The sequence below is a fragment of the Triturus cristatus genome, chromosome 4_2 (genome assembly GCF_964204655.1).
Source record: "Triturus cristatus chromosome 4_2, aTriCri1.1, whole genome shotgun sequence".
Classification (NCBI taxonomy): Eukaryota; Metazoa; Chordata; class Amphibia; order Caudata; family Salamandridae; genus Triturus; species Triturus cristatus.
Genome location: NC_140586.1, coordinates 341,388,341 through 341,407,964, shown reverse-complemented (window position 1 = coordinate 341,407,964; position 19,624 = coordinate 341,388,341). Strand labels below are relative to the sequence as shown.

At 42.4% G+C, this 19,624-nt stretch overlaps 1 protein-coding gene across 1 annotated transcript in view; it reads left to right on the top strand.

Moving 5' to 3' along the window:
- LOC146833841 (uncharacterized) overlaps positions 1–19,624 on the top strand; it is a 750,859-nt gene that overhangs the window by 713,482 nt on the left and 17,753 nt on the right. The window contains exons 53-55 of the mRNA XM_085599920.1: positions 3,974–4,040; positions 9,284–9,467; positions 10,929–10,956. Coding sequence (XP_085456046.1) covers positions 3,974–4,040; positions 9,284–9,467; positions 10,929–10,956 — 279 coding nt within the window. The remainder of the gene's footprint in view (positions 1–3,973; positions 4,041–9,283; positions 9,468–10,928; positions 10,957–19,624) is intronic.

Sequence of the window (19,624 nt, the reverse complement as noted above, 5' to 3'; positions counted from 1 at the left end):
GTGCAAGTAAAGGCAAAAAAGCAAGCCTTCCATTGTGCACCCGCTTAAACCTACTTACTACCTGTGCCTACATTCTGGTAGCCAATGACTATGGACAACACAAACTGCAGAGACACCCCAGACTATTCCGTGGGTACCCATCTCCCCACAGACGCACATTAAGGTGACTGCACTTGTAAGGATATGTTTGAAGACAGCAGAGAACATTGAGGATGGCCCCAACTCTACATTCGGCGCATATACAACTATAGCCTCTAGCCAGATCCTGTATAAATGTGCCTCTTCATGTGTTAACAGTACACTATGCCACCCCATAGGAGCAATATCCTCAAAAGGCTGAGTGTGGTAAATGTACATGGAAGAAGAGGCATAAGTGGAGCCAGGTGTTTGGTTTAATAGTGAATATCTGCCATATAAAAAGGAAAGAAGTGGTTAGGGATGTTTCCACTGTGTAGTGAAGAAGTGAGATCCTGGTGATTTGATTTTGCTTTGATTTGATTTTAAATGTATACATCGCAACAAATGCCCACAGGCATCAAGGCAGGTGGATGTGCCCCGCCATGTTACATGGTGGTGATGGGTAAGTGGGTGTGTCCCACCAGGTGAAATGGAAAGAAAATATATTTAAGAGATATTTATACAAAGTCAGCATAGTGGGGAATTTAAGAAAGACCCTGGTCTTAGTTGTCACTCATGAGCAGAACTGTGGACCACTAATAAGGAGTCAGGAAGAAAACAGGGAAAGACTGGGCCTGATTTACTTAGGTAAACGTAAAAGTTTGTATAAGTTTACGTTTTTTCGGTGTTCACAAAACTGCATTTTAATAGTAAGTTTACGAGTGTGGAGATTCTGCAGTCAGGGCAGAAAACTCCACACATAAAAAGATAGGCCTGTCGTATGATTAAGTCTTTGTATTCCTAAAGCATTAATATAGACTTAAACTACTTTGATATTTGGAAGTGATAACAGTCTGTTTTTCTAGAGCCATGTTTGTATATATTGAGCCTTTCGCTCAAGTTCTACGGGAGGAAGTTAATATCCCCTCTTAAATACGAGGGGTGGGAAAGGCGGGTAGCTCTTTACGCGGACGACATTCTCATTTTTACAGTAGACCCGGTCTTAGCTTTTCCAACAGTAATTAAGTGTGCAGAAGAATTCGGGCGGATCTCTGGATATGAGATTAACGCCAGCAAAACCGAAATTATGGTGTGGAATATAAACAATACACATCTTAAGGTGACACCCTCAATGAGATATCTCGGTATCCAAATCACTCAAGACGTGGGGAATATTGCACAACTTAATTTGGATCGGGTCTTTAAAGATTGTAAAAAAAAACTACAAGCGTGGTCCTTTCTTCCACTTTCTATACTTGGTAGAACTAATTTAGTTAAAATGGCTATCCTCCCCAAGTTTACTTTTTTATGTAACACTATCCCCCTGGCTTTTGACCCTAAACAAATAGACAAATTCCAGCGGGAAATTAACTCCTTCATCTGGAAGTACAAAGCCACTAGATTGGCGTGGAAAAAATTACGAAGGAGGAGGGAAAAGGGCGGGTTGGCACTTCCTGATTTACAGTACTATGCTTGGGCTTTCCAACTATCTTACTCCCGAATGCTTTTGAAAGTGCCATCCAACTCCTCGATAGCTCTAATGTTTAAAGCCATGTTGGCTGGGGCGGATCTACCCTCTCAGGGATTTATGTTTAAGTTTGGAGACCAAAAGTTTTTTAAGAAGGTTAAATTAAAGTCTCTTCAATCTATGGCCAGTATCTGGGCTCAGATCAAAAAGAAAATAGGGCTGTCTTACCAATGTGTTTGAGGGATGGGTTGGCGTCCCCCGTGATACATGCCGGTATTGTAAGGTGGGGAGAGTTGTTGGCAAATGACGCACTGCTGACATGGGATGCACTAAGCGATAAGGTCGGCCCTGAGCTATCAAGATTTAAATATATGCAGCTTGAGAGTTGGGTTCGGGCTCTAGCTAGGAAAGCTGTCCCGCTGGGTAAATTTAGTAATTTGGAACAACAGCTTGTCGTTAGGCAGGAGGCGGCAAAGAGGTGGCTTTTTGGTATTGGAGCATTCTGGAGGAGGTGGATGGGGATTTTAGCCTCCCTGATCCACTATGGGGAGAGGAGATGGGGCGACAGTGTGAGCAAATATGGCTTACTTCACTTACCATCCTACATAGATTAGTCAAACCTGCATGGTTAAGGCGCAACCATCTATTCACCGTTCACCGCGCTTATCTCTCTCCTTTAAGACTATCAAAATTCCAGCCAGGAAAGAGATGTAACAAGTGTAACCTCTTGAATGCTTCGGATACACATATGTTTAAGGATTGCCCTTCTATCTGTACTTTCTGGGAGAAAATAAAGGACACACTGGACTCTATACTTAATTGCTCTGTGCGCATTACTCTGTCATTGGTTATCTTTGGCATAGACGAAAACATATTGGGTCAGGCAAGATTTTTCCTTTTTTTACGCCATTCTCCTGGCAAGGCGCCAAATATGTAGGTTTTGGGTAGATGCCGTACCTCCATCACATGGAGATTGGCTTGCATCCTTATACAATACATCTAAGCTGGACCTGGCTAGACGTGTCAACAAAAAAATGTGGCCTTTTGGGACCTTCTGTTAAACTGGTCATAGGAACGCCGGTTTTTTTTTTTTGGGTTTATTTTTTTTGTTTTTTGGGGGGTTTTTTTCCCCGGGTCCTATGATTAAGCCTTGGTTACTCTTTGGATCTTGAACGCCGGTCTCATGGTTCAACGATTCGCCCCACCAGGCTGAACAGATTCTTCGGTCGAATAATTAAGCTAACTAGCTTCCCTCACCATGGAGTTATCTTCCGCTATTCTGTGAATTGTGTCCTGGTATGCAAGTTGACTTGAGATCCTGAGTTGTTCTCCCAGCTCGCGACACACTAGGTGGCTGGTGATTCCTATAAGAGGGTTAATGGCAAATGAGGACTGAAAAAAAAAATTTAAAAAAAATAAAAAGAAGAGTTAAGTATTCCCAATATAACTGATTCGATAAACGTAGCACCCATTCTTCTATGGCACACACTACGGCGCAGAGATACTGTGTCCCTTACCCAACAGATAATATTGGATTGTTTATCTCTAGAACCTAAAGATGATATTCAATGTCAAAAGTATGTTAAAAACACTCTACACACCCTAGATCAAGGTAGCCTCTTTGAATTCCCAGGAAAATGTGCCACTGTGGTACAAAAGGTTTTTAAAACTCATTATTTAACCATTGCTAATGGTGTGAGAATAAATGTAAACTGTAGTAAACCAACTGTATAAATTGAAGGCCTACTGCAGGTTATGGGGATACCATCCTATTTGGAGTTCGTAACAATCCCTCGGCATAGATTTATTCTCCTAAGGTTTCGCCTTAATTACATCTCCTGCATGTTGGGTCATCCTACTGGTATTTACTCTAGTAATACCATCCCTTGCAGTCCATGTGATGATCTCTCACGCCAAACGGATTTGCACATTTTCTTCTTCTGTAAATTTTATTGTAATCATCGGAAAAGGTTTTTAACTCCCATTTTGCGTAAGCATACTTTTAGACAATGTCTCCCAGCCCTACTCTTTCTTTGTATGCTGTCTGACCCTTTAACCTGTTACAGTGTTGCTTACTTTTTATGTATGTCTATGAAAACCAGGAAATCACTTACTTATTGATATGAATGAACTGCTCTCTTTTGATGTTTTTATCTGTAATGATATTTGAACTTTTATGATACATTTTGTATTAAACAAATAAAGTAATTTTGACTGACTCACAATAGATTGTTTTCTTTTAGTATTTATATGCAAAAAAGAAAACCCAGAGCCTTACTTATATGCTAAATGGCGAGATAAAACATTGTCATACAAGCAGACAAATCTACTTATTCTGGTGGAAAATGCATTAATAGAAGTGACGTGGTTATTTCTCTTTCGTTCTAGGGTTCTGTGCCCTGCAGGATGTCTTGCTCAGGAAGTCACAGTATGGGGAACTGGTATCTACACTGATGTAAGATATTTTTTCCATACACGTCTTCCTTGATGATGTATTTTGTAGAAGTAAAGGAAGTATGGAAACAGCTAATCAGGAATCTTTCTCTCAACAGTGGTGTCATCTCTAAAATACCATCTATTATGTTTCTTTCTCTCTTTATTTCTATTATAAAAAAAGAGATCAAAGGTTTTGAGTTCTGTCTGGTCAAATCAAAATAACACTACGATGAAGTAACAGTCCACATCCTTTCTTACAGCATAGCCTTCCCCCAAATCACTCATTGACTGCATCTTTGCCTTTGACCCTGTACGGCACTACACAGCCTTTTCACTAGATTCATGTTAGACAAATACGACATACATACTTTTTAAATTATATGACGGCTCATCAAAGCCTAAATCTAAGGCTTAACCTTGGATTATTAGATGGGATACTGCTATAAAAACACGTGATTTCAAAGAGCTCAATCTATAAAATAATCAAATGGCCAAAGGTAATCCTAAACTTTATTCAATAGTCACCACCATAATAAAAAAATCTCAAACATGGATAAAGTAGTAGTTACCATGCAATAGGTTTTTAGGTCTAAGGTCCTAGAATTTAGGAATCAATTAAAGCCTGCAATAGTAGAAGAAAGCTCAAGTGAATCTTTAAACACCATAAGAGCTGGTAAGCAAAATAAAACTCTGGAATCTGCAGTGCCCATGGCAATCTAACAAGGATGGACCAATATACATAGTTACCTTCACCCAGAGACTTCAGATTGGAACAAAGTTATCTCAAATACAAACTTGTCAGAGGTATCTGAGAAGTGATTTCTGTCACGATGTATGAATATGAAGAAAATGCTATTGGCAATAGCAGATACAGTACAGATAGAATCTGAAACATTGTTTGATTTATAGAGCTTGCTGTTGCCTAGAGGCGTTCTCTACTAAAGGAAATATGGTGAGAGGTGGGCTGCTCAGTTGAGGCTACTGTTTGCTAGAATAAGAAGGTTTAAAGCTGGTGACAGGAGAGGAGGTTATTGGTAGTCAAACGAATGTTGAGTTTGTTCCAAAGTTTAGTTGCAAAGTGATAAAAGACCGCCCGAAAATCTGGCTGCAAGAAGTGTAGATGTGTTGCAGAAAGAAGAAATTGTTCGACCAAAGAGATCCATGTAGTTGATAGGGGAGTAGGGGAGAAGAATAGAGTGAGATGGCAAATAAAAAGTTTTAAAGAGAATCAGTTTGGTCACCAGGAGCCAATGCAGGTCACTGGCATGATGATAATGGAAAGTCTTTGAATCTTGGGATCAAAATGTTCTGCTGGAGGACAAAGCAGTATGTGAGGAAGGTCATCACAATGTTGATCGTTATTGTTTTACACAAATGTGCTGGAGCATGGGCTTCCAACCCTTGTATTCAATGATAGTTCTTTCTACTACATGAATACTCAAACATTATAAGCAACATTAACATGATCATACAAAGGTCATCACATAACTATGAGTGGCTCTGGGTCAGGAAACGACAACTGGTGAATGACACTAAACTGCCAGTTCTACTTACCATGTTTGGATGGTGAACAGTGATGCTCTTGGGCCCTTTCTATGAGATTTGTCATCCGACTTCCCTATCTATGACTTACATTGCTTTTAGCTTCTATCAGGTAGCATAACCACTGTTGTCATGCAAAAAAAGAATTTGGTAGGCATTAATAGTTGCAGCCCTGTTTTCTGTGGATCATACAATTTAAGAGACTTTACAGGACCGTCTCCTACCTACAACCACAGTGATACATTATCGGATTTGTTAATCTAAGCTAATGGAATAATGTCCCATTTGTTGCATGATGCAGAGCTGCCATTGCTATGATTTAAGTCTGTGATAGTCTCTGTTTTGGTCCCTGTCCACTTTTTATTCCAAAGTTAAATATCAATGGGGTGACCCGTTAGACCACTGGACTCGGGTATATATATTGGTACATCAAAAAAGTCACAGTGGAAAATCATTTACAGAAATATACAAAAGAACATTTGTTGACAAAATATACAAATTCGTGACAACACCTAAAAAGATGTAGAAATGACGAGATTTAATCAATTAAACAGAAATTAGGTCAAAATGATCAAACATTTAATACACAAAATGTTTGGCAATATCATCATTTTAAATAGGCAGGTGCAAGTAAAGTGATAAGTGCAAGACGTTGGGGTTAGTGCAAACAATGTGAGGGAGGAAGGTCGTGCATATAGAAACATCCACAGTATATTCAGGGACCTTGCCTGCCACTCAAATGGTAAGAAACACAGATACAACAACATAAACAAAGAGAGCAGTTATACATTCACTGTCAATCTAGTATGTTGATAGAAGGCAAAGGAAAGTCAACGTTTCGACCCCTATTGGGACCAGCGCAATGTATATCTTGGAAAGCGGGGTCTTCATCAGGACTGGAGATAGGGAAACAGGCTTACACCAGCATCAGCAGGAAAAATTAGTGCTGGAAAATCAGAAGGTGGGCCCTCATAGGCTCCTGGGGTTGGGAAAGACGGAAAAACACGGAGTACAACACTGTCAAACACGGAGTACAACACGTCAAAGCGTCTGACACTTGAACCACTGCCTCTCTTGATTATTCAAGACGTCCTTAAGGAGATTTCTTTCCCCTAAGTCTCAAACTACCACCCCCAGTGTTGTACTCCGTGTTTTTCCGTCTAACCAACAGCTCGGAGGAGGTCGTAACCTATTTACAAATGAGAAGGGGTCCCCAAGGGACCCATTCCTCGTTGGGAATGTAAAAAGAAATAATTTTGTAGACCACCGTCTACTTTTGGGAAATGAGGCTTAAAGTTTTATTTAAAAATCCAAACACATCCTATTTTCCTTTAAGAAAAACAGACTGTATTTAAAAAACAACAAATCTGCTTTATTGAAAAGCTTTTACAGAAATTGTGGTCTGCTGACCCCAGGAGGCCACCATCCCTGTGAATGCTGTGATTCCTCTTGACTCTCAAATTGCGACTACCTTATTAATATTCATAAGGTAAGTCAATGTGCGACCCCCCTAGAAATCGCTATTCTAAAGATAATTGTTTACCACATTAGGAAACACGGTTTTCAAATTGTGATTAGGTAAGAATTTCAAATTGTAAATGGCAATTCCTAATGTTATCACATCTGGCCTAAGTCCTCTATTCAGGCTACATCTATGTGAATCAAAAGCATAGATGCCAGCAGAAGTGGATGTTCCAGTCTCTCATTATTCCTTTTTAGGTCTCGCTGACGTTGCAGCGCGATGCGCTGCCGCCAACGAGACTTATTGTTGCCGTGTTTGCTCCCAAGGGAGACAGACCAGGGCACGCACAGCGATCGGGGTCTGTGTACGCGCTTGCGCAGACGCACACACAGAAACACGCGCACGCACACACTCCGCCGCTGCCGACCCCCCTCACCGCATCCGCGGCTGCCTAACGCGCGCGCACACACCTCGCCACCGCCGCCTTTGGGCAACCTTAAGCAGGAGACATGGCGCCCCTCCCCTGCATTCTTTGTGTACACACACAGTTATATGTAAAACACAACCCTACATCCATACAAACACAGGGCACACAGATAGAAGGCACGTGAGTACACACAGAACACACGTTCAATCCACTAAGAAATACTTGTATGCCACGAAGAGAGATAAAACGCGAGTTAGTGCTCCATCAGATATACACATACTGCACAGGTAGGCGCTTGTGCCACTGAACGATCTGGACCCAGCCGACCCCGCGCACTTGGGGTGAACTCCACACCCCTAGAGTGTGCCTGTGAGCGCATACACACCAGTAGCAACACGCACAGGTGGGCGCTGTGCGCGGAGTCGAGGCGCTCACCTCCGGCGCACCTGCTCCTGGATCCGCTCTCAGCGCTCCCCCTGATGCTTCCTCTGTGTCCACAGTGCGCTCAGTCCATGGTGTGACGCTGCTCACCTCTCCGTCTCCAGCCGCCCACTGCCGGAGGTCCCCGCCCAGACACAGCTCCAAAGAAACTTTTCCCAAATTTGGGGCCCGAGTTATACTTTCTCCCCTGCTACGTCACCAGGGCATGGATTCGCAGACCTCTCCTCCGCACACAAGGCTGCTGCTGTGCGCTTCTGTTTCTGTGTTTCATGATCGCAGAGCAGACCATGCCCCCCAGAGGACGTTAGGTCACATGGCAGCAGGTACAGAAGTACACGTTCTCTTCTCACAGTGTGCACTGTACAGTGGCAGGGCTTGCGTCCCCGGCTGGGAACGCAAAATACTGAGCGCTACATTTGACGCAGAAGTGTTTACGCGACACATTGCACACAAGACCCAGACATAATGGAAAAAGAGAAGCCGGTACTTTACATTAGATTAATTCATTGCCGTATGCGCTCTGTCCCATTAAAATACAGCCAACCCGTTTTATTACTGTCCCTTTTAAAATACAGTAGCCCTGGCCGCCAGAGCCGATACTGTCCGGGCCCTGGGAACAAAACAGTTCTAGTGAGAAGCAAGAACTGGTACAGTCTCATGGGAAGTTTACGAGTCCTGCCTGGAAGTTAGTGCTGGTACTGTCCTATCGCAAGCATTTACAATGCAATAGGTCTCGCAGTGACGCGAGTTTGAGCTATTGGCATTGCAAATAACAATGCCTTTTATTTTTGTTTTCTTTTTAGAAACCTAAATAAAAGGCATTGTAATTTACAATGCCAATAGCTTAAACTCACGTAACTGCGAGACCTATTGCATTGCAAATGCTTGTTTGTGTATGTTGTAAATTCCTACCAGCAATATAGCCTTATCGGTTCGCTGCTGAGGGCTATACTGGTTATAAAGGGCCCTGAGCCCAAGTTACAGGCCTGAGCCACAGGTGAGGGACTATAGCATGGGAGATTCGGAGGTAGAAAGGCTATAATGCTATTAGAACATTCCACTCCATGAGGGTAGATTGTTCTAAACTTAATAGTGATTAAAAGCAAGACAAACATTTGAATGTTGGAGCAGAAGGCTTACACCAGCCATCATCAGTCCTGAGTCACTTCATTGTCTCAAATGGAGCTCTGACATTCCAGTATTCTAAATGTGTCAAACTTTGAGCACTTGTAGTGTTTATATTTGATTTCCCATTAATCACCTTAGGGTTGGCAAGATGATTCAGAGTTTTTCAGGTCCTGGTTATTTCATATAAGAAACAAATGTTGGCTAGAAAACAAAAGAGGTAAAGATAGAATCTCTTCTTAATAGGAGTTTTCTCTCTCCTCAGGATTCTTCAATCTGCCGAGCCGCTATTAATGCTTGCAGACTCACCAATGCTGGAGGCCGAGTGACAGTGGAGAAGCAGCCGGGACAGAGCTGCTACCAGGGATCCACAAGGAACGGAGTAACAACCCAAAGTTATGATTCCTGGTCACGGTCTTTCACAATTACAAGCCCTTGGATCTCTGCAGGTATATACTTATTGCCACTTCACACCTGATTTTTTGCCAAGGTACTGGGTTCAACCCCTTAAATAAAGCATTGAGTGGCGAGAACTTGAAACAAAGTAATTCTGAATAGGTTATATTATGTTATGTAACATTGCTTTAAGTTGTTATGTTATTATAGCGTGTACATCACACATGAGGGTATCATGCAGCGGAAACAAAAGTCACTGCCTGGAGGTTTGAGACTAAGCTGAGTTAGAACGAACAGGTTTTTACTTAGCGGTGTGTGGAACTTGGAGATTCACTCCATGGCGTTCAACAGAGTTACCCAAAAACAAGCGGCTCAAGCTGATTTTTTTGCTGGGAGCTTGTACCAAACAAACGGCACCACGTGACATGCCAGAGGGTGCTACTTCTTTCTGCCGCTTAGTCGATTTTCTACTTGAGATGCAGCTTTCCCGCCACAAGTCGTAGCTTTCTCAACACCAGTGGTAGCGACCTGCCACACCTCCCGCATTGAGAAGTCTCACCGGAAGACAGTCTAGTGCTTGATTTTCTTGGTCACACTTGCCAACGTACTGTTGGCAAGACACGTTTGAGAAAATAATCCACCATGCAGCAGTTGGCTGAATTTTTCTGAAACTCAACGAACTCCAATCGTGGAGCGGAGTTTACCACCCACCGTAAGTTTTAAGTGACTTTGGATGAAGTACATTTTTTAATTCATGGGTTTACAGGATAATAGTGGCCCACTATGCTGGAATAACTTAAAGAGAAAATGTTGCAAGAGCATAAAGTGTTACAGTAGCTTGGCTTGGGGGCTGAGCTTTGACTGTGTTGTGCTTTATGGCTTCATGCAATAACAGGTGAAGTATTACATTCTAAAACTGGAAAATGCTCTTGTGAGTGCTGAGATGGAGATGGCTCTTTTATTGATTCCTATGGGGCAACAGAGGTGGCAAACCTGGGAGGTGATATTTTGAATTATGGGGTGGATAGGTGAAGGTGAACGTAACAGAGACACCGTACCTTCATGAAGGCTGCTCTAAATCATGAATACAATAAACTAAATATGGAAGTTTAAATATAAGTAATTAAATATCTTTTGGTTATTGTTGCTAAAACCTACATGTCATCTAAGTTATGGCATAAATGGTACCAGAATTCAGCCATTGTCTCATGGTTAGACACTGGTTACCTGATATCCGAAAGTGTAGTTATGTGTGAGATATATGTCATAATATTGGGCAAATTCACATCTACATAACTTGAAGATTCATCATCAAGGTGCATAGATTTGAGTTACGTATAGTAAATATTATACTAACCAAGATATATTTACCTTCACCATACTGTGGCAGTCGATTTTCTGGAAACAAGTTTATTCCAGGTTGATAGTTTGACTAGACTCTCGTAAAATGTGCAAATGCATTCAGAGATCTCCATCTGGTCTGTTTTTATTGATATTGTTTCTCTTCCTTTCAGGTTCTGAGGACTGCAGCATTTCACCAGAGTGAGTGTTACGTCTTCATTATTCCATAAGGCATAAGTTATCGAGCTATAACTCTGTACTGTCATAGTAAACAGGCATCCACTAAACTTCTCAACATATAAGCAGCTTTAGCATTCTTTTAGCTCCATTTTCTTTTCTTCGTCAATTTGACTTGGTACACATTAAGGAGATGGAGTACACAGTTTACTCAAAGCACAAGAATGTCTACAGTGTATCCTTTCACTTTTACTAAATGCAAGAGTTCATGATTCTCAGAGTGAACTGCACTTCAGGTTGCAAGATTGGGGATAAGTGACTTTATTTCTGCATCTGTGCCTTTGTTTGCGCTGCTAGGGGTTTCTGTAAGCCCTCTTATCTTATCTTTTCTAGATCCAAGTTAATTGGGAGATTAACCAATTGTTATTTTCAATATTTTGTAAAAGAATCCAATATATTGAAGTCACTATATGAAGTAACAATACATGATAAGATGACTTCTCCTGACAAAGACTTGAAAGTGATGTTTTACCTTCAATACAATTATTCTCATAGTTTCAGTGAAAAAAAATATATGTTGCAATTGTACTGTGTAGTGACTAATGTTTGCAGCCTCCAATATAAAAATATGTGTAGGTCTTCTAATGCTCTTACTATTGTTATTACCCCTTATTATCGTGGTATTTCAGGAGGTAGTCCTAAACCCACTAACTACAGATTATGTAGAGATTTGCGTAACTTGGAATGGGAGATTGTCTAGTTTGATTCACAAAGCTGTGAGATATCTCACAGGGACCTCCTGTACATAGGCTTCAAGCCAATATTGTTTTATAGATTCCCGGGAATCTATCATATAACTCTAAACCAGAGGTATAGTCCACAGGGACTGTTATCACAAGGAAGGAAATTGAGGTGTCACTTCACCATACTGCCTCCTACTAATTTATGACCACAAAGAGTACATTGAGGAATTACCATAGAAGGGTTCCTATTGACCTTTCCTTAGTCTCTTATCACTGATGATCAGTCAATATAAAGATATTGGATAAGGTGGTCTCACCAACGTAATGTGGCGTGTTTCATCATTGGCCACCTCATCTCACCTTGGCAAGATGGTACTACCAGGATATCTTAAGATATAATAATCTACTGGATAAGACTGGGATCCAGTTGCTCTAAACATATAGTAAGGTATACTACAGGGGTGTTCTTTATTAGGTGTACCATAGGTATGATTGAAATACTATCATACATATAGTCAGTGGATGCATCTGGGGACAATGTCCACATCATGCCTATAGTATGCCAACATGTTTCTGCCCTACTCTAGACATATATTGGTCTTAGGCATTTTTCAGGGCTATATAAGGATCCCTATTCTATATTATGCGTAGGTTAATACATTTCAATCAGAATAAAGAAAGTTCTACCATCCCTTTTTTTATATATTCATGTAGGATTTAGAACAACATGGTTTAATGTCAGTTATGTCATTGTGCTCTATTGGTAGCAGTATGACTCAACACAACATTCATAAAGTGGCACACATGATGGGAGTGGCACTGCAAACACACACCATGCAATCAAAATGGTCAAGACACACATGAAAATTACGTGCATCTTTTCATATATGCTCTAATGCCTTACCCTATTTGGGATATTCTTATACACCATGGCCTGAAGAAGGGTGAAGAGTCCTGTAGTCACGCACTGGATTATATATTGTTACACATCATGAGAATCCTAAACGTAGCTTATTAAGGATACTCTGGCCACAGAACATATTACATAAAGAGGAATTGCTTTACCAGATCCATTAAATCAGTGGTGTCTCCCCATCTCTGTTGATATGCTCTATTATTGCCAAAGTTGTACATAATGTAAGATATAGGATTTTTGCAGATGACCCCCCACCTTTTGCCTTTAATTGGAATACTAGCTGCTGGTGCATGGCTCTGAAAGTGCACTAAAACCTGCTAACCAGGCCCCAGTGTCAGTGCTCTCTCCCTAAAACTGATACAAGTGAATTGGTAAAGCCCATTGGCAAGGACTTTACCCCCCCATTATAAGTCCCTTGTAAATTGTACCAGTGGTACAAGGGCATGGGAGTTAAAGGGCTCACCGGAGCCTGAAGCACTGTTTGTACCACCCTGAGTGACCCATGTGAACAGATGACAACAGTCCTGCCATTGCAGACTTCAGGAGCAGCGTAAATTGCTCGAACCTCACTTTACCCTCACCATGTGTGGCAAGGTCAAAGCACTGTCTTCAATATATACCAGTCATCCCTAAGGTAGGCCTCCTGAGCCCAGGATGCAGGATGCATTACATTAAAGGTAATGGCATGTAAGTGCAATCTTATATATATATCTCTATAGTAGACTTTTCCAATAATCAATATTATAAGTGATCAGCGGTCCATAGGATAACATGAGTTGGCACCCAGGCTCCCCTAATGATGCCAACTCTATTATGATACCACCATAAATTTGCCACTGTTGGTATCAAACTACATGTCTTATCACCCCAGACATGATTTTCATGCTGGGATTGATGTGACATGCACGCAGGTGACTGTCTTAGAGATTGCCCACAAGGTTGCCCCAGCCTTTTCTGTGCTCTGGCTGGCAGCCTGCAGCTGCTACCTCCAAGACAGGAACCAGACGCCCTGCTAGAAGATGAAAAAACTCTCAGGAGTCAGAGACAAAGGCCTGTAAGGTAAAGAGATGACACCCTCCTCCCTGACCGGATGGCTAGTAAAGTGGCACGTGAAAGCGTCAGCTTCAAAGCATTCACCGCCTGATATGCATCCAGACTGCCTATCCTAAAGGAATAAACAGCCCTCCCCCTGCCCCCAGGTACAGCTGTACCCAGGCAGGTGCAAAAATGATGTAGACAAGAGTTTTACACCCCTAAAAGGCTAGCAACAGCCCTAGGGTGGGCTACCTGATCGGTATAGCTGAAGAAGACAACTGCCATTTTTAAACATGCATGAATAGAGGGCTCTGGGTAGAAAGGGTGACACACACCCCAGAATGTGGTCATTCCAGGGACGGATTAGGCATTGGTGCTAGTAGCCTACTGACCACTTGCCTAAATCTAGAATTTAAGGGACAACCCTGCCACCAGAATCTCAGTTCTGATCACTCTTGCAAAAAAAGACAAAGAAGAGACCAGTGCCTGCGACAACAGGATCTGCACAAAGCAATTTGGCAAGATGGCCAACGAGCTGGAGCTCCAAAGGGAAGCTCCCAGAGTTAAGAATTTGATCTTATAAATAGCCCACTGGATACCCTGCCATCCACCAACTTTAAATCTTTCACTGCAGCAAGAAATAAAGACTTATCCCTTCAGTCATCGTAAAACGGCTCGACTTACCTCTAGGTGCCCACAGCTGATGACCCCGCTTTGTTGTCCACACTGGAGAATCTGATCACCGTTCCGCCACACCTGTGCCAGATGTGCCCTCATCTAAGGAGCCTAGAAAACCCAGGTACCGGCTTGGCTGCTGCAGCTTTTCCCTGTCTTCCAGGGGTTTACAGCTCAGTCCTTGTCATCTCTTGTTCCTGCTGCAGTCCACTGGGTGACCTCAATGCTCTGGTCTGCCCACTGGAAGTTTGCTTGAGAGCTTGGTCTGGATTGAGCGGCCCATCCGGGGCCGACCCTTTCCTTCCACCCCATGGAATGTCCTTGCCGAAACTTTGCTACTTGTCTGCTGACTCATCTGTCCACAGCGTGTGACTCACCCCTCCCCCACCCATGACTATCCATGTGACCTATGTCTGTGGTGGTACAGGACTTGCTCCTGACCTCACTGATCAGCTACTGGTTCTCGGGTGCCACCGATCCCACGCGGCCTGTTCGGGAGTGCAGGCACAGCCTGGATTTAGCGACTGCACTGCCTGGTTCCGATGTCACATATCGATTGCAGGTGCATCGAAGACTTGGACTGCTACACGCACATGCCAGGATAGATGCATGGATCCTTGTGCAGCGAGCACAAGCACAAGTGAAAACCTGTGGAATGTTCACCATTTTGCGATCCCCTCGCCCGATCCACTCAAAATGGTAGCTGGGCAATAACAACAAAGGACTCAAAATACACTAATAGTCAAACAGTTAAGAAGGACTTACCACCCAGTTAGTGTAAAAATAGTAAACACAAAGAAAGGATGCTAACTTGCCTGTCATATCTAAAGAGCTACTGTAAGAATCCAACTCTCATAATGGCAGCCATCTTGGAATGGTATTCTCTTCACCACTCTCCAGCACTTACCATTCACCGGCATGTACCAGCTTTTGAGCTCTCCTGAACCCAAAACCTTCACCAACTACTACCATAAAAATAATAAAAGGATGAAATTATTAGGATCATTAACTCCTCACTATCAACTTTAAGAGATCTTAAAATTGTTCCATCTCCCGAGTGAAAATTCAACCTTATACCTTTTCATATCATCCCCCTACATAGTACCCCCCATTCCCTACCTACTCTCCAACATGGATCCACAAAGTACTGCCAACATTACCTTGGAACCATCTGGCCAGTTTGCTTATAAAATCAATTACCCCTGGAATCTATCAAAAAAGTATCTAAGACCCTAGAACACAGACCCCTCAAATCTCACCCAGAAACCTAGGTATCTGACCCCTACTTTTGCACCAACAAAGGAGCGATAATAAGTGACCTAATTTTCTATCCAAATAGACACACACAATGGAAGAAAGCCCTGCTCTCAATGCTCTTGATCCCTACAACCAGGAAAACTCCACATGTCCTCAAACTATCGGTAGCCCCTTCTTCGGCATGCAAAGCAGCAGGCACCATCACCATCTACAACAATGGCATTTTCCTTATCCAGTTTAACGAAACGACAATGTCTCAACTGGATATCATTAGAAAGGCAAGTTTCAAAACAATAATGAAATCACAGGGGAAAGGAAGGGAGACCACAAAGGATTTTAGAAAAGGGTATATATTGTAGGTAGTTATAACAGCACTACGGTACAATAAAGGTACAAATGACCAAAATACACAAGTGAGCACTGAGCGTGCTAGTGATAGTGAACGGCGCAGTGAACACAATAAGTGAAAACAGCGTGAACGGCGATGAAATAATAATGACAATGTGGTCAAGCGAATATATAATTATATACAATCAAGTTCAAACAAATTTATAAGTGACCAGAGAAAAGCCAAAGTTCTTTGCTGAGGGTTGTCGACGGCGTTTCAGCCTGATTGATTTCAGGCCATCATCAGGACAATGCTCATAAATAAACGTGTGCTGTAAAGGGAGAGGAAAGATGAGGTTTTTGAGTTATCCAAAAGTCTCCTGCGCTATGTGATCTTACCTCGGGAGGAATTCTTCAAAGGACTAAATCGCTGGGGGTCACGTAACTAGAAGGGCAGGAACGAATCCACAAGAAAAGACGGGCGAATCAAACGTCCATGCCGGTAGCGGCAACCGCTATGCAACATCGTTAAGAGTCAATTACAGCGTGTCACGTGAGCGGGACAAGCCAGGGAAAGGCTAGACCTGTGACTAGCATGAACATCTTGTATCTTTTATGACATGGCTAAACAATTCTCAAAAACATCTCACTTTCACCAGTGATGTTAGGACTAATGACCTTCCTTTTCTTGACCTTACGTTGCATGCAGAAGAAGGATCCATAGGTACCAATCTCTATCGCAAGCCTACAGAACGTAACACCCTTTTAATGTATTTCAGCTATCACCCAAGAGGCCTTAGAGATGGCCTACCCTATGGCCAGTTCCTTCGAATTTGAAGAAATTGCATATGGCGAAAGGACTATTTTAGGGAAGCTGCTATTCTATCTGAAAAATTGGTCTCAAGAGGTTATCCGAAATGCATCGTCTCTCGTGCTCAAAAACGAGCCTGGTATTGTCACAGGGAGATCCTCCTCGCCCCCTCAGAGAAAAAAACCAATCTGCGCATCCCTTTTGTGTCTAACTACAGCCCTTCATGCAATTTGATTAGCAAAGTGATAAAAAGAAACTGGTTGATTCTTCGGACTCATGCTCAATTCAAAGAACCCCCCCTTTTTTCATACAAAAGGGGTACCAATTTGTCAGATAAATTGGTCCACGCCATCACATGGCCCACAAAAGAAAAGAAGACTCAATCTGTAACCACCCTCTGGGACCTTCCCCCAGTTGTAGGCCATTACAAATGCCAAACCTGTGCTGCCTGTAATCTTACGCTTAACACCAAGGATTTTGCTACATCAGATCAAACATACCAACTGAAAACCTTTTCCAACTGTCGTACCAACAATGTCATTTATGCCATCCGTTGTCCGTGCAACCTTCTTTACATCGGCAAGACAACACATATGGTAAAACAACGGATTCTCCAACATCAAAGCCGCATACGATGCAATGTTGAAACTGCACCTCTTGTTGCGCATTACAAAGAAAAAAACCACTCAGAAACTGACTTGATCTGGCAAGTAATTGATCGTCCAATACTCCCACTACGAGGGGGTAACCTTCAACTCTTGCTGAACAAATGCGACTGCCGATGGATCGCACGCTGTGACTCAGTCAAGTATGGATTGAACACTTTGGATGAATGGAATACAGTCACCAACACATCTTAAACCTTTTCCTATCATTTTCTGACCTGGTTTACAATGTTTGATCCTTTCACGTTGTTTATTTTCTCTTTCCTGTTTTCCCTTCCCGTCCCCATCTCCTCGCCTCCACTCCCCCGCCTTCCCCTTCTTGCCCCCTTTGCAACCCCCTCCCACCGCCCCCGCCCCCTCGTCCCCCCATCCCTCTTCCCCCCCATCCCCCCTCCCTTTCCCCCATCCCCCCTCCCCTTCTCTCTCTCTCTTTATCTATTTGATATAATCTTTATTTCTCTTGGGTACACATGTTATTATCATATATAATCGTGTTGCCCACTATTATTTTAATTTGTTCGTCTTCCTCTGTATGCAATTCATTTGTTCTTCCTCCCCTTTGTTTCCTTCCCGTTCTCTATTTCATAAAGAGTTGGTTTAGATTATTGTGGATATGACGCCTTTGAATCACGATTCTTAAATTGTATGTGTATTGTCGTATAACATGATTGTTATGAATGTCATTGTGTTAGAATTTATATTATTCAATTTCAGATTGATATACTTTATTATGTCCTGTACTGTATATTGTGTGTGATTTATGCCCAATTTTCAAACCCTCCCCCCTTTTCCACCCCCCTTCCCCTTCTTCTCTTTCAACCCACTTCTTGATCCCCCGCCCTCTCTCCCCCCCCTTTTTTCTTGTTATTTACTATTTGAGCTACTGTGTTTTGATACATTACTATATAATAATTATTATCTCTTAGTGCGTTTTACTCCAGTCTCGAACCGCTCACTCTCGGTGTTTTTTCCAATTGCTTGATTTTCGCTTCTACTCCGTTTTCCTTCTAACTGATCCCCCCGGGGCACTACTTCGCTCATGCTAGTCACAGGTCTAGCCTTTTCCTGGCTTGTCCCGCTCACGTGACACGCTGTAATTGACTCTTAACGATGTTGCATAGCGGTTGCCGCTACCGGCATGGACGTTTGATTCGCCCGTCTTTTCTTGTGGATTCGTTCCTGCCCTTCTAGTTACGTGACCCCCAGCGATTTAGTCCTTTGAAGAATTCCTCCCGAGGTAAGATCACATAGCGCAGGAGACGCCCCTTGATTCCGCTCCACATTATAATTTACATTTACATTCCCTTGTTTTCCCTAACTCCTTCCTCCCCTCCCTTTTCTCAGGCGTACAGAATTGATGTCTACGTCTGGTTCCCGGACCTCGATTGCCTCCCGATTACATACTTCCTTGATGTTGATCCCTGATTATTGCAACATTGGTAACTACAAGATCTCCCCCCCCCCCTACCCTTGATCTTATGATTTCTGTTCTACATGATTACTAACCCCGATCCCTTCGCCCTCCTATTCCCTTTTAGATTGCGCGCTGATTTATACCCGGGTTAATTCCCTTTCCATTGGATTCCCCGCACTTACTTGTACTATGCCCAGGTAAAATTTTCTCCCTTTCTTTCATCTCTGGATTTTTCTATTCGGGCCTTTCTCTTTTGGATAACTCAAAAACCTCATCTTTCCTCTCCCTTTACAGCACACGTTTATTTATGACCATTGTCCTGATGATGGCCTGAAATCAATCAGGCTGAAACGTCGTCGACAACCCTCAGCAAAGAACTTTGGCTTTTCTCTGGTCACTTATAAATTTGTTTGAACTTGATTGTATATAATTATATATTCGCTTGACCACATTGTCATTATTATTTCATCGCCGTTCACGCTGTTTTCACTTATTGTGTTCACTGCGCCGTTCACTATCACTAGCACACTCAGTGCTCACTTGTGTGTTTTGGTCATTTGTACCTTTATTGTACCGTAGTGCTGTTATAACTACCTACAATATATACCCTTTTCTAAAATCCTTTGTGGTCTCCCTTCCTTTCCCCTGTGATTTCATTATTGTTTTGAAACTTGCCTTTCTAATGATATCCAGTTGAGACATTGTTGTTTCGTTAAACATTATTGCCCGGTCTCTGCTGGGATAACGGGCATACTCCTGTTTTTTGTTTCTTATTTTCCTTATCCAGGCATCTATGGCCACATTAAATTATTCGAAGAAGTTTTTCCTCTCATGACGAAATTGGTGTTG